At 33.6% G+C, this 22,639-nt stretch overlaps 1 protein-coding gene across 3 annotated transcripts in view; it reads left to right on the forward strand.

The window, feature by feature from the left end:
* Nucleotides 1-11,140: 11,140 nt before the first annotated feature.
* The window catches only part of LOC136971722 (kinetochore protein Spc25-like), a 38,690-nt gene continuing 27,191 nt past the window's right edge, over nt 11,141-22,639 (forward strand). Inside the window, exons 1-2 of one of the 3 annotated variants that reach the window (XM_067266201.1) lie at nt 11,141-11,208; nt 21,084-21,283. In XM_067266201.1, coding sequence (XP_067122302.1) covers nt 11,204-11,208; nt 21,084-21,283 — 205 coding nt within the window. In that variant the 5' untranslated portion in view covers nt 11,141-11,203. Of the gene's footprint in view, nt 11,209-18,273; nt 18,434-21,083; nt 21,284-22,639 lie in introns of those variants that run through there. The other 2 variants (XM_067266202.1, XM_067266200.1) reach the window with 2 other exon arrangements.

Raw genomic sequence — 22,639 nt, forward strand, 5'->3', positions numbered from 1 at the left:
CCGACGATCTGGTCCACAAGTATCACTGTACTGGTCTTCAAGAACAAGGGCGACCCAGCAGAATGCTCCAACTATCGGCCAACACGCCTACTCTCTCACACCATGAAAATCTTTGAGCGCATTATTGACCGACATCCGCGTGACATCGTTCGGATCAGTGTGCCAGTGTGCTTTGTGAGGGGCTGTGGAACTACTGACACAATTCGCAGCCTGCAGGTTGATGGAGAAACACCGGGAGAAAAACCACTACATTATATAACAGAGGGAAAGTGCGACAATCAGTCAAAAAGTGATCCCACAAAATTTTTACATTTTTGGATTCAGGGGACTTGAGACATCGAGAAATGCAAAAAAAGTTGGGATTTTTTCTGTGTGGATGGATACTAATATGTGTAAATGGAGAGCGTGATTTTTTCGCCCATTCTGAAGCTTAATAATTTCTGTGCCAGGAGCGCCAGTACATTGAGACACTTGAGGCACGTGCCCCTTTGTCCTCGGGTTGCCGTTTTCATAATTATCGAGGGAGCTCTAAGATTCCATTTTATTCTTAAATTAGTTACTCATTTTTATCGCAGAAAAATTTTTTACTGGTGACAAAATTTTAAAAATATATTTGTTATTAACCGAAAATTTGTTTTAGGGGATTGTGATTGTTGGGTCGAGTACCAAAACTACATATACAATACGGAAAGTACGAGTAATCTCGGGCATTTAAATAAAACATACAAAAGATATAAAATAACAAACTAAAACGTTTATTTTCAAACTCAAAATAAGTTTTAGAATTTCTGTAACCATATTAATAGAAACAAACATCTCTTAATCATTTAAAGACTAATTATACAAAAACTTTAGCTTCTGTTTTTGGCAATGACGACGAGTAGCCCCGGCCATACGCCTATGCGTTTTTAGCCTGGCAAACGTCAAAATAATAATAATTAATATTTGACGGATCAATATCAACGCAAGCTTCGTGAGCCCAATCTTTATATTTATGGCATTGAATCCAGTGTTCTTGAAGAGTTTCCGGCAAATGATGCATTCTATTTCTTCATCGCAGTCTTTGTGGAAAAAACTTTGAGCATTTCGTTTTGTTTTTACGTTTTTACTTTCTAAAACTTTCTTTTACTTTTATATGTTATTTTTATATTTAGATGATGTCAAAATCTCACTTTTACGTGTTTTTGTGAGCGTGTCACAAGGTGCTTTTCAGGCGCATCAGGTTGAGATGACAACTGTTTCGACAAATCAGTTGCGCTAGTTGAAGGCAGCTGGTTCAGAAATAAGCTGCGTGACATGGCTGATTGACATTACTTTCCATCAAAGCTGGTTCATGTTCAATATTGGTCATCAAAGCTGATAAAATGTCCAAATCTCCAAAAATTTTAAATAGAAAAATTTAATTACATTAGAAGGATAAATCCCTGTGCACTTAAATCGGTTTTGGGCAATTTCTAGCATAGCTGTTTTAGCCAAGTGCCGCAATGTCAGAATCAGTAATCCTAGCTCGAGGATTTCGTGTCATCCATACTGCACTTGCCGAAGCAAACGCAAATTTAAAGGGCTTGAAAAATGCCCTTTCGACGGGTTGCAGCTTCTGTGAAGTGTGTGGCGGCAACTCGGTATACGAATGTGATCCTAAGTATTCTATTCCTGTCAACTCTTTGTGTCTAGTGTGCCCATCTAAGATTAAGGAAACGGGATTTTCATTTTTAGAATGTTCATACTGTTTGAAATGGCGTAACCACTGCAAAAATATGTTACCATTCACCTATCCATTGTCAGGTTCTGGTTCGAGAGAGAAAACTTGACTCCTTTCATTGGAGTTTCCATTTTCCGAAAGCTTCTCGAATCGCTTGATTTTTCAATATAAATGAAATTCTATTTAAATAACAGTGAAATTTGATATAAAGACTAAACGAGACTTCATCTTGTACAATTGATACAGCAAAGATAAAAAATTCAGCGATATCATTTCTTCCTACTTCAGAAAATGGCTAAATTGCTGTAAAATGAAAGTTTATAATAATAATAATAAATTTTATTGACTTAGCTTTCGCCTTTACAAGGAATAAAAAATGGGACATTAGAAAAAGTTTAAATAGGGTCTAAAGCATTTAAATTTATTATTATTATTATTATTATGTTACGTTAAGTGAGATATACTCGGTTAACACCGGTGGCTGTGTACTATGCCGGACCAAAGTCAAGGCATAGTAACCAAAACAAAAATTAAAGAAGTGTATCAGTGTGTGCGTCTGTATTTAGGAACTTTCTCACAATATGACATGTATTCAATATAGTGGCCTTCTGTAGTGTGATGTATGTGTTTCTATTCAATTCTAATGTGCCCAGGCTTTTGTGTAGTGTGTGTGGTATGACACCTGTAGAGGAGAGAACAACAGGTACAATAAGCACTCTATCCATCCTCCACAGATGCCTTATTTCCTGGGCAAGTTCTGTGTACTTGCTAATTTTTTCAGTGCATCGAGTTTTGTATATTGTGAGTGTTTGGAATGGATATGTCTATAATGTATGTGATTTTATTGTGTTTGTCAATGAGTGTGATGTCTAGTCTGTTGTGGTAAATTGTTTTATCTGTGATTATGGCTCTGACGTAGTACATTTTGTGCGTGTTGTTTTCCAATACTGTCTGCGGAATGTATTTGTAGTATGGTTCGTGGATGTCTACTAATTTGTGTTTCTTTGCAAGCTCTTGGTGTATTATATTTGCTACTTGATTATGTCTGTGTAAATAATCTGTCTGTGCCAAGAGCTTACAACCAGAGGTGATGTGTTGTATAGTTTCTGGCATGATGTGACATTTTCTGCATGTGTCATTTGTGAGTGTTGTATCTTTGAGTATGTGTTTTCTGTAGTTTTTAGTATTTATGACTCTGATCCTGTATGGCGATCATGAATCCTTCCGTCTCCCCAAAGAGGCATCCCCGAGCTAACCAGCTGTTTGACGCAGTTTTGTCAACAAAATCCTGGGCCAGATCGTAAGGATGCCTGCCATGGAGTGCCTTTCGAGCCCACGATTGCTTAATGGTGTCTATGCTTTTTATATGTTGTGTTGTGTCCATATGATGTGAGTGTAAGTTTAATGGTGTGTTATTCAAGTCTGCTAGAGTTACTGCTTTATGTAATTGTGATGTTTCTTGTTTTTTGTAGAAAAACTCTCGCAGTGACTGTATTTGTTTGTAGTGAAGGTTAACTATGTCAATCAGGCCACGTCCGCCATCTTTACGTGGAAGGGTTAATCTTTCTGTGGCAGATTTAGGATGATGTTGTTTATGCTTAGTAAGTGTTGTTCTTGTTTTCCTTTGGAGTTGCTCAAGATCTGTGTGAGTCCAATGTATAACTCCAAAAGAATATGTGAGTACTGGGATGACATATGTGTTTATTGCTTTAACTGTGTGTTTTGCATTTAACTGTGTTCTGAGAATAGCATTTAACCTACTTTGGTATTCTTTAATTAATCTTTGCTTTATTTGTGTATGTTCTGTTAGTTTGGCCTGTTGGAATCCTAAATACTTGTAGAACTCGCCCTCTTCCATGGATTCAATAACGTCTCCATTTCCAAGTGCAAAATCTTCTTTCTTCAGGATTCCTTTTTCTATGTGAAGTGTTTTGCATTTATCTAGGCCAAATTCCATTTGTATGTCCTTGGTGTATGAATGTGTGATTTGTAGGAGTTGATGAAGTTGTTTTTGTGTGGATGCATAAAGTTTTATGTCATCCATGTACATGAGATGTGACAGTGTAAACTGTGTTGTTTTTTCGTGTCTGATATTGTAACCATATTGCGTGTTGTTTAACATGTTGGATAATGGGTTCAGGGCTAAGCAGAACCAGAGAGGACTCAAGGAATCTCCTTGAAAAATTCCTCGCCTAATAAAAATTTGGTTTGTTTGTATGGAAGTGTTACTAACCCTGAGATGTAGTGTTGTTCTCCAGTGCTGCATAGTGTTTTGAAAGAATGCAATGAGTGATGGATGTATTTTGTACATGTGTAGAATATGTAGCAGCCAACTGTGTGGAACACTGTCGAATGCTTTTCTGTAGTCTATATATGCCATGTGTATGTTTCTGTGTTGTTTGTGTGCTTGCCGTAGAATGACTGAATCTATGAGTAACTGTTCTTTGCATCCCCTGTGGTTTCTACGACAACCTTTTTGTTGTTCTGTTAGAATGTCGTGTTCTTCAATATGTTTGTATATTTTGTTTGCAATACAGGATGTCAATAATTTGTAGAGTGTTGGAAGACATGTAATTGGTCTGTATTGTGTGGGGTCTGTGGTATTGTTGTTTTTAGGTTTCATGTAGGTGATGCCCTGGGTAAGAAAATTTGGCATGTCTTGTGGATTGATGATGATGTGTGTTAGGTGTTTAGCTAGTTCCTGGTGCAGTGATGTAAACTTTTTGTACCAGAAATTGTGAATGTTGTCTACACCAGGTGTCTTCCAGTTGTGTGTTCTGTTAACAGTGTATTGGAAATCATGTATGTTTATTTCAACACAGGGCATAGTTGGTATGTTGTGCAAGTTTCTGTTCTCCTCCTCAATCCAGCCTGCATCAGCATTATGCGTGACAGCACTGGACCAAAGAGAAGACCAATATGTTGTGAGTTCTTCTTCTGTTGGTGTGCCACTGTGCTGTGTATCAGTGTTTGCTTTGTTATTAATTTGTCTGTAAAAGAGTTTTTCATTGTTTGTAAATAATTTATTTTGTTGTTTTCGTAGTGTACATGTTTTGTAACGTTTGAGTCTACGTGCTTTGGCAGCAAGTTTTTGTTTTAGTGTATCAATGTATTCTGTAATGTGTGTGTTGTGATGTTCATGTTTTGTATGTGTTTTTATTTTCTTGAAAATGTTTTTGAGCTGTTTCCTTAATTTGGGTGTTATGTTGCTTTTAGTGTATTGTGTCAGCCTGCCTAATTGCTGTCTAATGTCATTTATTTGTATTTCTATTCTTCTCTGCCAGGCAGGCTTGTGATAGAATTGTGTTTTCTGTGTATTTGTCTGTGACTGTACTTTCAGTCCATGGTGTGTCACTACTGTGACTGCCCCAGCATAAACTAATGTATGAATGTCTGCGAGTGTAGAAATTGAATGAATGTAGTGTGGTATTAAGTGAGTGTTTACATAATTTAGTGTTTTTCCTACTTCCTTTGACGTGTTGATTTTTGGTATTCGTGGTCGTTGTGTGGGATCTGTGCCTGTATATTTAGTGAGTGTTTCCTGAAATATAAGTGAGAGCGTATTAACTAAATCCATGTCTATGTTATCAGTGATGGACGAGGAAGTGTCTGTAGTATCATTAGTGGTAATTGTTGTATGTGTGTTATTATCAATGCTTGTTGCTGGATTATCCTGACAGGTTACATGATCTTCATTAATGTTAGATGTTTCTGTCTGTTGATGTATTTGATCAGCAACCTGTTGTTTGATAAGTTCAAGTGTTGTTTGTGGAATAAGGTTGTTGTGTATAATTGTTCTTTTTTGATCAACAACCCTTTGTTCGGTAACAGTGAGGTGAGGATATTGTTGTGTGAATTTATGGTGTAGTTGTTGTCTGTACGCTGTCATGTTTGTTTCAAGTTTTGTGATCGTGTAATAAGTACGGATGAATAAACTCGTTCATTTCTACTGTCCATTTCATCCGTTGGCGTGGTTTTCCAGCCTTTGTGGTCTGTGGATGCATTGCCACAGAAACACCAAGGCTGGGTTGGTTCCTCACATTTGTTGAGGGCATTGCAGTAGCCATGCTTGGGCCGGTGCTGCTTTCGCCACCGGTAACCAAGGGAGACTGTGGCCTATTTTTCGAATGTGAGCCTCTGCCTAACTCACGAACGCGGACCTTGTTAACCCGGGCGACGTCCGAGCCGGTATCACATTTAGATCTGGTTACTACCATGATACGTATCTCCACAGAATGTGGGTGTGTGGTCACTCTTAGCTTCATTTCTCCCCATAGACCTTACTGGCATGGGTGTCCCTACCAGGAGCTTGTGCTCCAGCCTGCATTGCCCTATGGATCAGTAAAATTACTGGGTTCTCCCACCACGACCAGGTGGTGACCCCGGGAGAGTTATTATTATTATTATTATTATTATTATTGAATTGGTAAAAAAGCCTCATATATTTGGGACTGTGTGCTTTCCGTGATGTATTAACAAGTCTAACTTTCTGTTAACTTAATATTTATCATGGTAAGCGACATTCTCCGTAATACAGACAATTCAAAAGAGTAAATTTAATAAAAAAATTATACATTTCGATAATTACATCATACGAAATAAAATCGTTACTGTTTAAAAAGAAGGATTTAAAAAGAACACTAACGGGACCGGGAAGGAAGTCCGATAATTTTCAATTATACTTGGATATAAAATTTAAATAATAATAAAAGCCTAAAATGAGAAATATTCTTAGATTAATTTCTCTATTTTTTTGAAAAAAAAAAATTTAAAATATGTGTGGCTCCATCTGTTGCGAGATATTATATAAAAATAATTTTTATTTTATTAATTATTATAAAAATACGAAAGCTTTTATTTGGAGTGTAGGGGTGGTTTTGAAAAAAAATTTAAATACTAATAAAGAGTAAAATTTTCGTAAGTGTGACCCCATTCGAGATATGATTCTACCCTGCATATCTTTCGCCTTTGACTTATAATCTTCAAAATAAAACTGTTATGTAGAGAATATATAGAAATAGCTGTTTATCCTACCAAGTTTAAAAAGAGGAGGGTCAAAATTTGACCGATTTTCCCTAGGTCTATGTTCCCCGAAAAATCCCCAGGAATTTTTCGAGGGGTTGTCGGTCCGGATATGTCGGGCCCTATCCCGGCCGCCCCATTGTGGGCTTGGTCGAACTTATAATAGGCTTGCTCGAACTTATAATAGGCTTGCTAAAAGAAGCCCTCTTAGTGCCCATAGGACAAAAAGAGTTTTAAAAAAACCCCTTAAGTTCGGCCGCGTTACTTTATGCAGCCAGTTGTAGCGAAAATGCGTCACGAGCAGTTATGGCTAAATCAGCGAAATCTATCCTTTAATATAAATCGACTGACTTTTATCAGAGACAAGAACCAAGGAAACTCAGAAAAATATTCTTTTCATTTTTCAAAGCAAGCGAAACAAAAAGAATGTAAAAGATGGTAAAACAAACCGACAATTTTTCAGGTTTTAGTTTTTAAAGACTATTTCTGCCCCATTGTATATATTTTTAAAACTAATTATTAGTATATATTATTCTGGTAAAAAAAAAAGAGGATTGCGCTGGCTACAGTTCACGCATTTGAAAAATGTCAAAAAAAACAAAGAACATCCGCAAAATTCTTTAATGGAAAAGGTAACTTTTGAAACGTCTAGTGCTGTATATCGGGAGTTTTGAAATAACAGTGCAGGTTTCTCATTGCATATGAACAATCGAGTTTAGGACCGCTGTTTCGAATGATTTGTAAAATAATTACCGTGTTCTGTCATCACTTTATGGGGTTTTTTTTCATATTTTTACGAAAATGGAGAGGCAGCTTTCGTTATGACGCTCCTCAAATGCACTTTTAATCTTCTGAGTGGTATTTATTTCGTCCACCAGTGACCGAGTGGATGAAATCAGTTGGTCGTGGGTTCGCGCCTGGCCAACAGGCTGGCCGCGTGGAGTTTTCCTGGTTTTCTTTGCATTTGTAATACCTACAGTAAATGGAAGCCTATTTCTGTTAGAAAGCTCGGCACATCGCCTGCGAGTTACGTTGCTGTATACAAACACAAAACTCGATGATATCTGCAATTCAGATCATAATTTGTTACAAAATAATTGGCTTTTTCAATCCAAATTCTAGTTATTAGTCGAAGAAGAGATTTTTTTTTTTGACTAAAAAATCTTTTGTTGTTGACATTATTAAATTTCATAAGTCCGATCTCTCTCGAGATCGCTCACTATTTTCCCACCTCCTTCATCTTTATCATCATCAATGTCCCTCATAATCAAGTTACCGTGCCAAATTTCGTGTCTTCGTCTTTAATTCATCCTGAGATATTAAGTGAAATAGATGCCAACATTCGCGCTCGCATGCCACATGCATCCACAGATATCTTTCCCATTAATAGTATTTTCAACTTGTTTCTTTTACAAATCTCATCCCTACTCTCAAAATTAAGGTTATTGCCATTACAGAAGTATTAAAACAAAATTTAAAAAGCTAGGAACAAAGGATTACTGTATAGTAGTGTTTTCCAACCTATTTGGTCATGTAACCCTTATAAAATATGGAAATATTCAAAACACACTTTGCTGCAAAAATCAAAGGCTTACGTATATTATGAAATAATATACATTTGCAATAATACAATTTTAAGCTTCTTATATCTTTATAATACAGTTCAATAGTGAATAATATACACCTAGTTGTCCCTAAAAGTTTAAATTACAAATGAAAGTAGTTGTAGAGTATTTTTAAACAGCGTGAAAGAAATCAATAAGGATTTTTTAAAAGACCCTTCACACCAAAGACAGGCACTAAAAAGCGACGGCCGTCCGGCAGTCACATTTTAGTGCCTGTCTTTGACCGAGCGGTCAAAGTGATAGTCTATTGCTCTGGGGACCCGAGATCAAATCCAAACGGGGATGGTCCATCCGGATATGTCGGGCCCCGTCCCTCACCACCCGGCCGCCCTATTGTGGACCTGGCCTCTTTTAGCAAGCCCCATAATGGACTTGCTAAAAGAGGCCCTCTTAGTATCCACAGGGCGGAGAGAGTTTTAAAAAAAAGGCACTAAAAAGCAGATAACAAACATGCTGATGAAACGTAACTTCGACCCTAATAAGAGTCCCAACCATTTTTATGTGTCGACCCCTTTTAACAGACGAATAAAATGTCAGTCTTTGTTCGTAACAGCGGCGTGCCGTCATTGGAAGCGGTGGAAACGCCGCTTCCACCTTCCAATGACCTTCCCTTGTAGTTTCTAAAATATAAATTTTCATATTTTAACATACTTTGAATTAATTAAAATTAATATTTTATTATAACTGCATTATGTATCTTATTACAAATTTCTGTACTACATGTGAAAAAAACGATAAGATTGCTATTGTATATTCGAATATCAGTGGCGGAATGGAAGCGCTTACGAGACAGCTTCCACGGCGAGAATAACTGAATGGCGTAAAGCAGCCAGAGGGCACTGGCGCATGCGCTTTACAGAGCACCAACCTCACCCGGTTTAGCTGGTGGAAGCTACACACGTGTAACGCTTCCAATGATTCTATCCCTTAGCCACTGGGTAGGGAGCTATCTGACTAAGTGAATTGTTTAAGATTTTAAAAAGTAAAGAGTATTCAATGTTATTATTTATGTACGTTTCTTTGCAAAGTTATATTTGATTATAATTTTCTTTTAATTATACTGTAATTATATTGACAGATTTTCAGACATAAAATTATTAACATCTAAAAGTGATAAAAATTCTAAAGATTTTAATATTATGAAAAACAATTTTTCCAAGCGTGTTTTAATTCTATAAATTAAGTAAATTTTATGAGAAATTTTTTGATTTATCTAAATTACGTAGCGAATTGCAATATTTATATTCGTGTCGGACTATATTGACAAGTAACTCTTAGACATAAAACATATAATAATTAATGTCGTTCCAAACAAAGACGTACTAACAGAATTATATGATTTAATATCATTAATATTTACGGTACCATCTACCGGTGGGTCTGCTGAGCGCAGTTTTTCGACCACGAAGCAAATTCATACATTGGCCAGGAACACTCGGTCGGAGGAAAAATTGTCGTCGCTAGCGTTGCTTTCGATAGAAAAAGAGCTTTCAAATACGTTGATGGAGTCGACGACCAGCGACTTTTATGATAAAGTAATTAACGACTTTGTGGAAAAAATCGCCGAATAGAGTTAGTTTATAAAAAATTAAAAAAACAAGTTTTTCTATCATTGTTTGTATCATATCAATTTGTATTATGTACGTATTATTTGTATTTTAGAACTAAAATACATAAATTGTTTATTTTTCTCATTTCCAGTATTTGTTTAAAACTTTTATGGAAATGTGAGGTTCCGGACAGCTCTGACCCGTCACGAAAGACGCGAAAAAATGGTTAATTTAGAGAAAAATTTATTATTTTAAAAAAACATAGGTAAAAATCATTTGTAGTCGGACACCCATTGTTTATATCAAACTGCGAGGCAGAAACCATAAATCGCGGAAGGAAGTCGTCCTGTCATCGGTGGAAGATCGAATTCATCTTCGATTTGACTTTTCTCCCGCTCCAGGTAAGAGTCTCGTTACGTTTAGTAACCAGGGGCCAACCACTCGAGAAGCGTGATTGAGGTAGAATGACTAATCAAATGGACGAAAGAAAGAACGGAGATTGATATAATCCCCGACAATCGAGGACATCTGGCATTCGGTTAACGTTCCGAATAACCAAAACGCCATGTATCAACACGCAAAAAGAAAAAAAATCAATTTCTCGTCTATTGTGCCAACCTGTAACCCGTGCCACTTCGGACTTACAAGTTAGACTGTTTCTCCGACTCCAACAAAGGAAGTCTCACCGTGCCCTACAGACTTGTCAACGCCACTGTCCCGGGGCCACCTTCGATCGACCATCAAAGGACCACATCGACACCCAGGATGTCCAAACGGCTCATTGTCCTAAAGCAAACTATTTTGTACATAGTATATGTTTATTTTATGTTTCTTTTTTGTCGGTTTTTGTCAGGTACGTCTCTTCCGCCATCACGCACGTACGAATGGACCCTAGGCCATCACTGACGCGCAATTAACTGATTGCCCCTGGAAGTCGGCTTCTTACAGAAACACAGCTTCCCTATCATCAAATGTCACGGCACACCACTGATAAACTACGAAAAAAACTTGATTTGTTTTACAGTTATTCAAATAAGTTCGATAAAATTAATTGGATTTATAGTAATTCAAACACAACAGTTGTATTTGATTAAAATCTGTATTTACAATAGAAAAATTTATTGCAGTAATTTATAAATAATTTTAAAAATTAAACTATCAAAAATAATTAAAACATTTGAAAACTTTAATTTAAAACAAGTTGCAAACTCAAATAAAATTTTAATATTTTAATTAAAAACAACTGGCAACACTGATTTTAAACGAAGAGCGGCAAAACCAAACGAACTGTTTTCATCTGGAAAATGGAGTGAGCTTTTCTAATTTTTAAAAATTTATATTATAAAATTTTATAAATAATAATAATTTTTTTTCTTTAAGGCATTAATTATAAAGGTTGTGTGTTTAATAATTTGGAATAAGTGGGAACTTGCTAAAATAGGGATTAAAAAATTCAAATTTTTCATTAATACAATTAAACACTGCACTGACAGCTCAATTACACGTACAACGAGCGTCAGAAAACGGGATTCGGCCATCGAAAAATGGATATTAACGCCTTTCGTGTAAATTTTATAACTGAAATTATAAATTGTGTAATTTTTCTTTAAATGTAATGATTCTGTAAATTATATTTTGAATCTAAGTATTATGACATTCTTTGGGAAATACTGGCATGAATTCAGAACATGTAAACTTGATTTACTATATTTGGAGTTTACTGAACTTAAAATGCTAATGCTAATTTATACATGTATTTGAAAATCTGGATGGAATAGTTGTGTCAAAAGTTCGGCTCGGACTTCTGACACCGCTTTACTGTACTTTTAATTTTCTTCTGACTTTTGTTTACGTCACTGAAGAATTTTACTATTTAAAAGTGTCACACTTGACATTCTGTGAATGACAAGCTTGAACTGTTCAAATTATCAGAATAAACTAATCCGGCAATCCCGACTTATTTTTATCTCAGAACCCTTTTTGCCTTAGTTAAAAATGTTGGAACTCTGACAGTTTTTAATGATTATAGAGAAAACTGCAAATAGAAACACCAAAAGCAATTTATTAAACATGCAAAAAAAAAAAAAAAGGATTACTAATGAAAAGCAAATAATATTACTTAATTCAAACTAGTCATTAATGTGAAGGGTAGAACTTTTTTCTTTTAATACTTTAAACAGCACTAGTGCCTGGATTTGTACCTTCATTTGTATCAGTCCTTTTGATCTCCTTGTCACTAGAAACATTTGAATTACTTGATTCATTTTTCTTCAGAACTTCTGTCAGCCAGGACTTTTTAATTTGGGATATACACAATTCTAAAAACACTATAAATTTATACGATTCCCACTATATTTTTATATGAAAAATACTTAAAATATCACAAATTATTACATTGCAAAACTCTAATAATCATTGATTGATATGTCTGCTTGTATATTGCTGTGTTATAACTAAGGTCCAGATTTTTGGGTGCAGTTTTAGAATAGATTGGGTGCTCATTTGGGTGCCAGTTTGAGTGCTTTTAAATGCTGTACAATTAAGACAAAAACCAACAAGATGCACTATATTTACAAACTACATAATTGTTTATTGCAATTTAGAGATAAAGATGAGCATTGTAATTTACAACAGTAACAATTTCAATGTTCTTATAAGTGAAGTTCTCTCATTTGGAGGATAGAATGTCTATATAAGGAAAAAGATTTTTTTACATTGACCAATACTAAGGGGACATGTTTCAGTTTTACTCAGAATTCTAGTTCAGTGCAATCCAGAATATTTTTCAAATTGGAATTTTTTGATAAACTGATTTGAGTTTGTCCAGGCAAATCTGTCCAGTACATCAAGTGCCTGACTTACAACATTCCACTGATCCCGCATTTCAGTTCCACGTCTTTCCAGCTCATTGATTTTATCCACCAATAAGTTGTATGAATGCACGGAGTAGAGCTCTGCAGTCACTACTGGATCAGTGACCAGTTTCTCAACACTGTCAACGGCCGCAGAATCACCAGGAGGAAGTTCGTTGATAAACTCATTAATTTTCTCAAAGTTCTAGCAGTAGAATACCACATTGCTTATCCAAGACCCCCAATGGATGACCAGGTATTAGAGTTTGTTGAGTTCGTATTTTCAAGTTGGTACATTTTGAACAACATTGGTTGTTGCACCACTGACCAAGTGCTATGTACAAGAATGTTCAGCATGTACTTTTTTGTGGAATCCATTGTTTCTTCCAGTATAAACACTACAGGATTGTCTCTAACAATGTCCAGGTGCCCCTATAAATATATGCTTGAAATTCCTTTTTTTTTTGTTTGCCTTTTCTATGCTTTTCCAAACTTGTGTGTCGCCTGTTTTCGTTTCTTGGTGTTTCACATCAACTGAAATCACATAATCACAAATGGAACAGCGAAGAACTTTTCCATTTGTGCATACACCTTCATCTCTAAACTTATTTGCTAAAATGATCGGTTTAGATGCAGACAATTTTGCCATTTTCTAATGTTGCCAACACTGAACAAATGAAATTGGAACTGTTGTGCTCACAAGTCAGGGTAAGGTGACCTCAATACAGAATTTTCTAGATTGTTCTTTTCTTAGAAAAGAAAACACATGTTGCAGATCTTCAGTGAATCTGTTTACATTCTTAAAACAACCCTAAGGCTTAGTTCTTTAGTCCAGAAAATTCTGCTTCACCCCTTTTTTCTCAACAAAAAAAGAGAGTAAGCTAATTATTGTACTTTTTCCTCAGCATACGTGGTCTGGTTTAACAAATTGTTTTTCCCCCTCAAGTGAATGAATAAAAACCACCAAAAAAGAGATAATTGTCAACATATTCTTTGAAAATGTAAAAAAAGGGAAAGCTGGGGCAAAATATATAGTTTGGGTGCTAGTCACTGTTTTGGGGGCAGGTTTGTGATTTGGGTGCTAAACAATTTGGCAATGAGTGGGCCTACTGTACTAAAACCAACTTGGTTTGTCTTTTTACACTCTGCCCCTTTCAAAAATCGAGTGGGTGCAGCACCCAAAAATCCAGACCTTAGTTATAACACACTACAGATTATGGGACATTTAATAAAATCAGTTAGTCCATTTGAGTATTTATTTTTTTAATTGTGGTAGTTTTAATTCCACAAAACAAGACTTTATTTAATAAATACATGACTAAGAATTCTACTATTATTTTAAAAGTTGTAAATTTAGGATTCCTTAGATGCTCAGTTTAGAACTTTAACCCTTTCCAAACCCCCACACAATTACTGTTCACACCCTCAATTTGAGGTAAGGTGTTAATGAACTGATTTTAAAAAATGAGAACAAAGTGCGAAAATTGATAAATAATACCAATAAATTACAAATATTTATCATTTTTTATTTTAATAATTTTTATTGTGTAAGAAAATGTAATTTCCAATTTCTTTCCAGTATATTAAAATTTTAATATAAAATTTATTGAGGTATAAATTTATACTTTGATAACGGACTACAGAATTCATTAATTTCCTGCACTTTGATACATAGTTTAATAATTAGTTTAATAGACATAAAGTTGGGTAACAAATATCACCAATTTTAGGCTTAAAAACTGTCAACATTGATTATACCTGTAGTAATACTGTAGTATGTTATAGTTTTGAATATCAAACTAGGTAGCCTGATTAATTTTTTTACATGAAAAAAAATGCTTTATTTGAAATTTAGTGCTGAACCTTTTTAACTTTTTGTTAAAATTATGTTGCTGTTTAAAAATAGTTGCCCTTTTTGTTGAAAGATTGGTTTTAAAATTACATGTTTGTATTATTACATATTATATTATTTGTATATCAGAGAATACTGTTTGCTGACTTTATGCTACCTTGTGTTTACTAGATTTACAAACAAATAATACTGATAAATGATGATAAAATAAAAAGCTCATGTTTCATTTGTAAATTGCTTATTTTTTTATTACATTGAAGTTGTGGATCCTATCACATTTTTCTACAGGATGTATATACCAGGGCTGTGCAGTCAGTAAAAAAACACTTGACTTTGACTCCTGATAATTTTAGTAGGCTGACTCTTACTCCCGATTCCGGCAAAATTAAATACCAAGTCATTTTTGGGGGGGCAGAGGCACTCATAGGGGTTACCCTACTCTGAGCTCTGATAGGAGCCCCAGGCATTTACCCAAATACTTTTATAGTTAGTATTTTTAATATTTAACTTACATTAATATTTATTTGTATAAAAAATTAATTTTTAACAGATATTTAATAAGAGGAAAAGAGGGAGTGATGAAATTCTACATCTACATATCTTTATTCTACAGTTTTTGCACTTCAATTCACCTTTCCAGTAAAGTTAGTCCAACTGAAAAGTGTGCAGCCCCTTGTTCAGAAAAGAAAAATATATCAATTAGTCTGGCTTATTCAGAAAAATAGAATACTTATTTAGAGTGGGGATAAGAAAGGAATGAATCGATAACATTCAAATTCAATTGGGTCAAAATAATTTAGCTACTAAACACAAATACTATAAAGAAAACTATTGATACATATTTAATAAATTAAATTGTTGCATTTTGTATTTAAAATAAATGAATTATAACAAAATACAAAACCATTTTAAAAAATTAATAAATATAAACTACATTTTCTTTCATTTAAATAAAAAATAAAAAAACTAAATTAAATTTAAAATGCCGGAGTCGGAGTCTATGCATTTTTCCCGACTCCGACTCCTCTGGCCAGAAATTCCTCCCAATTCCAGCTTCACAACCATACTACTTTTTGATGCTGTCTTTAAAACATATCAACTGTATAAAAAGAGGAATAGATGTACTCAACATTCACATTAAGTAAAAATGCTGTTTTATTATGTTGATATTCTATACTGTAAGAAATGTGAGGGTCAGGGAATTTGGACAAAGTTGATCAGAGAAAGTCATGGAATTCAAAATAAAAATTTGAGTAGGAACTCTGTGCATAGTTTGCTAGTGTAAGGTTAAAAGGAGCCTAAATATAATTTCTAATAAGACTTAAGAATAAAAGCTATAGAAACTGTTATAAATGTTTAGATTAGCAATTTTAAATGCATATACAAATTTTATAATTTTTAGGTTTTCTGTTATACTGTCATTCGTGTCACTCCACTAAGACTATAGCATTTAACTATTTAGCCCATGAAATTGTTTGTGGAGTATTTGATGTGATAAAGTTTTAGGGGGTGTGGGGCATGCACCAAAACATGTGAAGCATGTAGAATAGGCAGTATACTGATACATGTTAAAAACTGATCATTGGAAGCAAATATCTTGCAAAGGGTCAACAATTCTAGGGGTGAAATCCCTCATTCAGAGCTTGAATCTTACCCATTGCTGTACATATAGGCTAATTTCCTGTTAACGGAAAAGTACCAAATTTTATTTTATTACAGATTTCAGTTTTTCAGCATAAACAAGATGATCAATTAAGAACTTTGTGAAAAAACAGAATGTCTAGTTTAACAAAATACGAGTTGAATTTGACATCACTGTGAACAATGATGCAATGTCTGACATCCCATATCACTAATTTTCAAATGTAATGTTGGTTTGTTATTGTTATTTAAATTAAGTGCTGTCATAACTGGAAATGTCTTGTGCTACAGTATACAGAATTTTCATAGTGGAATATCTAAACTAGTGATTCCCAAACTTTTTTGATCCACCGCCCCCTTTGTTCCATAAAGTTATACCCAACATCCCCTAGCCCATTTTCTCTTGTGAGAGAAAAGATTGGAAATATTCTTAAGAAAACTTTTCTATGAATCTCAGACTTTGTGCCCTTACTGTGCATTGTTCTCAACATCTGGAAACCATTAAATGCAATGTTTCCTCTTATCAGTTTAACAGAGGAAAGGGAACGGCTGTCAGTGACCCCAACTTTTGCCTTTGATCACCGTTCAATACCCTGCCTCCAGCACCCCCTAAATTTACTCACCGCACACAAGAGGGCATTATCGCCCATTTTGAGAAACGCTGATCTAAACAAAGAAAATGATCAAAACTTAAGGCAGCTGTTTGTGAAAATATTCCAAATTATCTGTGCGTAGAAAGGTTTATTTGTAGATTTTTTAGTAAAAATATTAATACAGATATTGTGTCCCATTGAATTTATGAAGCAAAAAAGAATGGAAAGTAACTTCAAATTCCTTTAAAATATAACAAACATCTGCTTTATTAGAGCTTAATCTAAAACAGGTAAAAATTGAAATTTAGATGAGCTCTATCTAAACAGATTATTTTTTACATTTTAAGAGAGAGGAGTTTATAAAAGAATTATCTGAGAAAAGACCCTGAAACTGCACTTAGAAGCAAAATCTGTAAAATCATAAGGTTTTGTTTATAAGGCTACAAAAATATTCAAATTTTGATCTTATGAAGTAAAAGTTGTTCATGAACTTTCTATTTATTTATTTAGAGTTTCAAATATTATCTCTCAAGTTCATAATAATTAAGTGTTTAAGATTCAAGTGTTTCTTGGATGCATAACAGGTACAGCTGGGTTGTGTTTCCAAGTCAGATTCTTGGCATGCCAAATGTCTCTCTCTACTTCTAGCCAGTAAACTTTTTATTTGATCTCCCAATAATAATAATAATCTAGTTTTGTTTCTTTATCAAAATTTTAAGTACTGATACAGTATCTTGATTATATCATATTGATAATGTGAAATCTGATATGTCTGATTCATTCTCTAACTGTAATAGGCTATAGAAAGATGGATAGATTATAATTTTATATACATGGTACAATCCAAAAGTTCGGGGAATGCGGTAATCTACGACAACAAAAGCATGTATTTGAAGTTACAGCGTATGAAATGGATTCTACCAAACCACCTCTACGTGTTCAGGTTAATTTCACCCATGTCATGTGATTAAATCGCAGAGCGCTGCTGTTTTTTTCCAGAAATAGTTACCTTTGTCCTGCAATGTAATCAAAGTGGAGTTTCAAGAACAACCTCCAACATTAAATTTTGTCAGCATTTAGGTAAAACACCTACGGAGATTTTAAAATTGCTAAGAAAGGTGTACGGTGATTCTACGGTGAAAGGTCACGGTGAAATTGAAATGTTGGAGGTTGTTCTTGAAACTCCACTTTGATTACATTGCAGGACAAAAGTAACTATTTCCGGAAAAAAACAGCAGTGCTCGCGGTTTAATCACATGACATGGGTGAAATTAACCTGAACACGTAGAGGTGGTTTGGTAGAATCCATTTCATACGCTGTAACTTCAAATATATGCTTTTGTTGTCGTAGATTACTGCATTCCCTGAACTTTTGGATCGGACCACATAATAAGAGAGTAGATTAATGCAATGCATGTGATTACTTACATGGGGAGAATCAAAAATGACAGAAATTATGCTTACATTGTACTCTAATGTTAATAATTTGGTTTAAATTTTTATATTAGATTATTAACAATAGAGATTTAATTTATATCTATATTCTAAATTATTACAAAACTTCTTGTGGTAATGGAGTTGTATGTTCAGTTGTATGTTTTTAAGCAGACTTGTATTGATGGATTACTATCATAAATTTATAACAGTAAAAATTCAGGATATTTTGAAATGTTTTAGATCAGGGGTGAGCAACCTTTTTAATCAATGGGCCAATTTAAATTCTAAAAATTTTTGGCGGGCTGCACATAAAGTAACACTTATTAATAATTTACAAAACTTTATTTATAATAAATATTAGAATAAAAAAAAACATAAAATTTAAAAAAAAAGTAAAGATTTCATATACAAATTTTAATGCAAAATAAAAACAAACAAGAAAAGAACAGAAAAACGAATTTACTTGAAATTTTTAATAAGAAATTTGGCACTGTTTTTTCGATACAAGCTGATCAATATCAGCCGGAATTGATGAGGTAGCTACACGTACACAGCTTTCTAATCGTGCATCACTCAGTCTTGATCGGTGGTCATTTTAGATTAATTTCATGGTTGAAAATAATTGTTCGCAAACATATGTACTTCCGAACAGAGACATCATTTGCTTTGCATTTTTCGTCAAAAGCGGAAATTTCTCAGGGCTCACATAAGATTTATAAAAATTTTTGATGTTTACTGAGAAAAATACATTTTTTAAATCGGTATTATTCTGCATGTCAATCACTTCCATTTGAAAGTCTTCGGAAACTGTATCCACATCAATATTAAATGGCGAGGAAAACATTTTCATGGAAACCGCTGTCTTCTCAGCTTTGAACATTTGGAATCGTAATTGAAATTCGTTGATTAAAATGTCTATATATTGTGCGTATTTTTGAGAAGTAGTAACGTTTTCTTTTTCTAAATGTGGAAAGTGAGACACATTATTCTGCAAAAGATGCTGTTTCCACAATTTTAATTTGCGCTCAAAGCCCTGAATTTTATCATACAAATTGTGAATAAACTGTCCTTTGCCTTGAAGTTCCACATTAAGATCATTGAGATGCTGAGTCATGTCGATAAGAAACCCAAAATCGCACATCCATTCTTTATTACCAAAATGAGGAAAGGCATATCCCTTCATATCCAAGAACAATTGTATTTCGCTTTTTAAGTTGTATACTCTTTTTAGCATTGCACCTCTACTAAGCCAACGTACTTCGGTATTAAAAACCACGTCGCCATATTCAGTTTCTAAATCTTTCAGGAATTCTTTAAATTCACGGTGATTTAACGCGCGCGACTTTATAAAATTGATTAGTTTAATTATTGGTACTGTGACATTTGGCAAACTCAATCTTTTCGCACACAAATTTTCCTGGTGAATTATGCAGTGGTTAACGAATATTTCCCTTCCTGCGACCTTCTTAATGTCTTGAAATAGCCTTCCCGATACTCCTACCTCCATGCTTGACATTGCCCGTGCTCCATCTGTCGATATACCAATAATCTTTTCTAATAAATTGAAAAATTTTCCAACACAGACTTTAGTTCATCGTACAGGTCTTTGCCGGTTGTAGTCCCTTGCATTGGAATCAGTGAACACAATTCTTCGGTAATATTAAATTTGGTGTCAATACCACGTAAAAATATAGCCAGTTGTGCTGTATCGCTAATATCGCAACTCTCATCAAGTGCCAAAGAACAGTATTCGAATTTTGCAATGCGTTCACGAAGCGTTGTTGCTATGTTCTCGGACAAGTCTTCAATTCTCCTTGCAATGGTGAATCTTGATAAACTAATGTTTGAAATAATATTTATTTTATCAGGAAATGCTATTTCTGCAACAGCAGTCAGACATTCTTTTATCATCTCTCCATCCGCAAAGGGTTTCATTTTTTTTGCCAGTATTTGACTGACAACAAAACTAGCCTTTACTGCCGTATTTGATAAAATAGCTTGATTTTTAAAAATAGCCTGTTGGTTTCCCAAGTTTTTCTCCATTTGTTTAAACTTATCTATCCGGAGTTGTCCTGTTAAGTTTTTATATTGTTGTTCATGTTTTGTATCGTAATGCCTTTTTATGTTATATTCTTTTAATGTCGACACAGTCTCTGAGCATATTAAGCATACAGCTTTATCTTTGACGAAAGTGAAAAAATAATCAAATTTCCACTTTTCTTGGAAATGCCTGTGCTCATCCGCAACCTTCCGTTTTTTTTGTTTGCTTTTCCGACATGCTATTATGGATTAAAAATTTGAAAGTTAAAAAAATTTGTAGGAAAACTTAATTTTGAATAAAAAAAACTCTAATATTACCTTTTTGACAATAATATTGTACTCACGCCTTTCAAGAAACACAAGAATTGCTAAAATTGCTAGTTAACAGCTTACCAGTCTGACTGATTGTGTGACAGAAGCAAACACAAACAAGCACAGACGCGGCGCGTTTGTATTGCATGTTTGAACAAGTCGCCGACAAGTGAGTAACTCGTCACAAAAAATTGTTTCGGTTTAGTATGTACTACCATTTTATTATAATTAATTTTATAACAATATATTGATGGGAGAAAGTCGATAAAATAAATTCAATTTTAGAAATGCTTGGCGGGCCGCATAAACATGTTTAACGGGCCGCGTGTTGCTCATCCCTGTTTTAGATCAAGATTTTATTTTAAACAGTATTATTATAACAATTTCTATTATAAATAATTATTTTAAATATTTTCAAATGAAGTATAATATTAATTTACAAATTTTTTTATTTTAGTCATAGTAAAATAAGCCAATCTGGAGATAGCAGCGTTCCAAATTCTCCATGTAATCAACAGGATTTTAAAACTTCTATTTCTGATTGTTATAATTCAATAAAAGAGAATAATAAAAAAATTTATAGTCATTGTATAGAAATTCAGAATAAAATACATTCAGTTTTAAATGAATACTTAAATAAATTTGAAAAATATAAGGGTAAGTAGCAATAAAATAATTTCTTTTTAATCTTTTTAATTAACTTGTAAATTTCAAACAAAAAAATTTTACAGAATTAAATGTTGTATTAGTTACTGATTCAAGCTATTTAAATTAACAAGGGGACAGCATGACATAGAGGTCAACAATTTTGATCAAACTCATTGAGATATAGTGTATCCCCAACAACTAATGTGCGCCAAGCAGTAAGGCATACCACTCAAAATTAAACAAGAAAATTGAGGTTGAAAATTGCATAATTACTTAAAAGCTTCAGCATTTCTACACTTTACAGAGCAACTGGTGGCTCCAAGGAGCTGCACCAGCTTCATAATCAAGAGGTTGGTGTTTTGAATGTTGATATCAACAAGTTTTATTTTCCCTGAACTATAATTTTCAGTTTATTCTTGATATTTTTAAATTTATTATATTAAAACTTATTTTTGAATTTTTGTGTATTAATACTATGGGATTTGTACATATTATTTATTTATAATGTATTTGAAAAGACTAAGATATAAACAAAATTATCATTCTTAATATAATATGGTTGCTGTTTATTCAATTTCTATGTATAACGTCCTTTTAATCCAAAGAATTTTTCTTGGTAGACGATCTCACAGCTTTTTGGTCAGAAAGTTACGGTTTTATTTTTAAAAACATTTGAACTACAAATGCATTTCGGTTTGGTTTAAGTTTCCAACCCTCTTCAGTGCTGCTAAAAATATACAAACTGTAATAAAGGAGACAACATTATTTAAATATCATGTAAAAAGATTTGTACAATACAAATACTTACACATAATATCAGGATACATATTAAAAATTCTATTTCTATATTTTTATTTTCCATAGGTGTATATAGCAATTCAATATATTATAAAAGTACAAATTATTTCAATTTAAAACATTTTATAAAGCTTTATACACTTTAACAGTATAAAACGTATTCATTTAAGATTTTCTAAAAAACTTACATTTTTCCAGTAATTATATATTATATTTCCATTTTTTACATTTAAAATGGGTGGGTATCAGTTCATCCAAACAGAGTAAAAACATACCGACAAAAAGTGTTATCCAGTATTAATCTAATTTATTTCAAATCATCCTGTACAACAATCTTGAAGTGTGTTTTTTAATACAATATTCCACGCGTCTATTAATTTATACTATCAAGGATCAATTAACATACCTTCTGAAATATTAACTAAATTTTCTTTTAGGTTTTTCTTTGTTTTTATATGCTCTTTAAATTTTCTTTTGTAAGGGTCCTTTTCTAAATGTAAAACTTTTATATTATTTCTATTGATTTGACAATTATTATTTATTATGTGATTATACCACAGGGAAGTG

Source organism: Centruroides vittatus, unplaced genomic scaffold (assembly GCF_030686945.1).
Source record: "Centruroides vittatus isolate TY-2023 unplaced genomic scaffold, ASM3068694v2 contig_2696, whole genome shotgun sequence".
Classification (NCBI taxonomy): Eukaryota; Metazoa; Arthropoda; class Arachnida; order Scorpiones; family Buthidae; genus Centruroides; species Centruroides vittatus.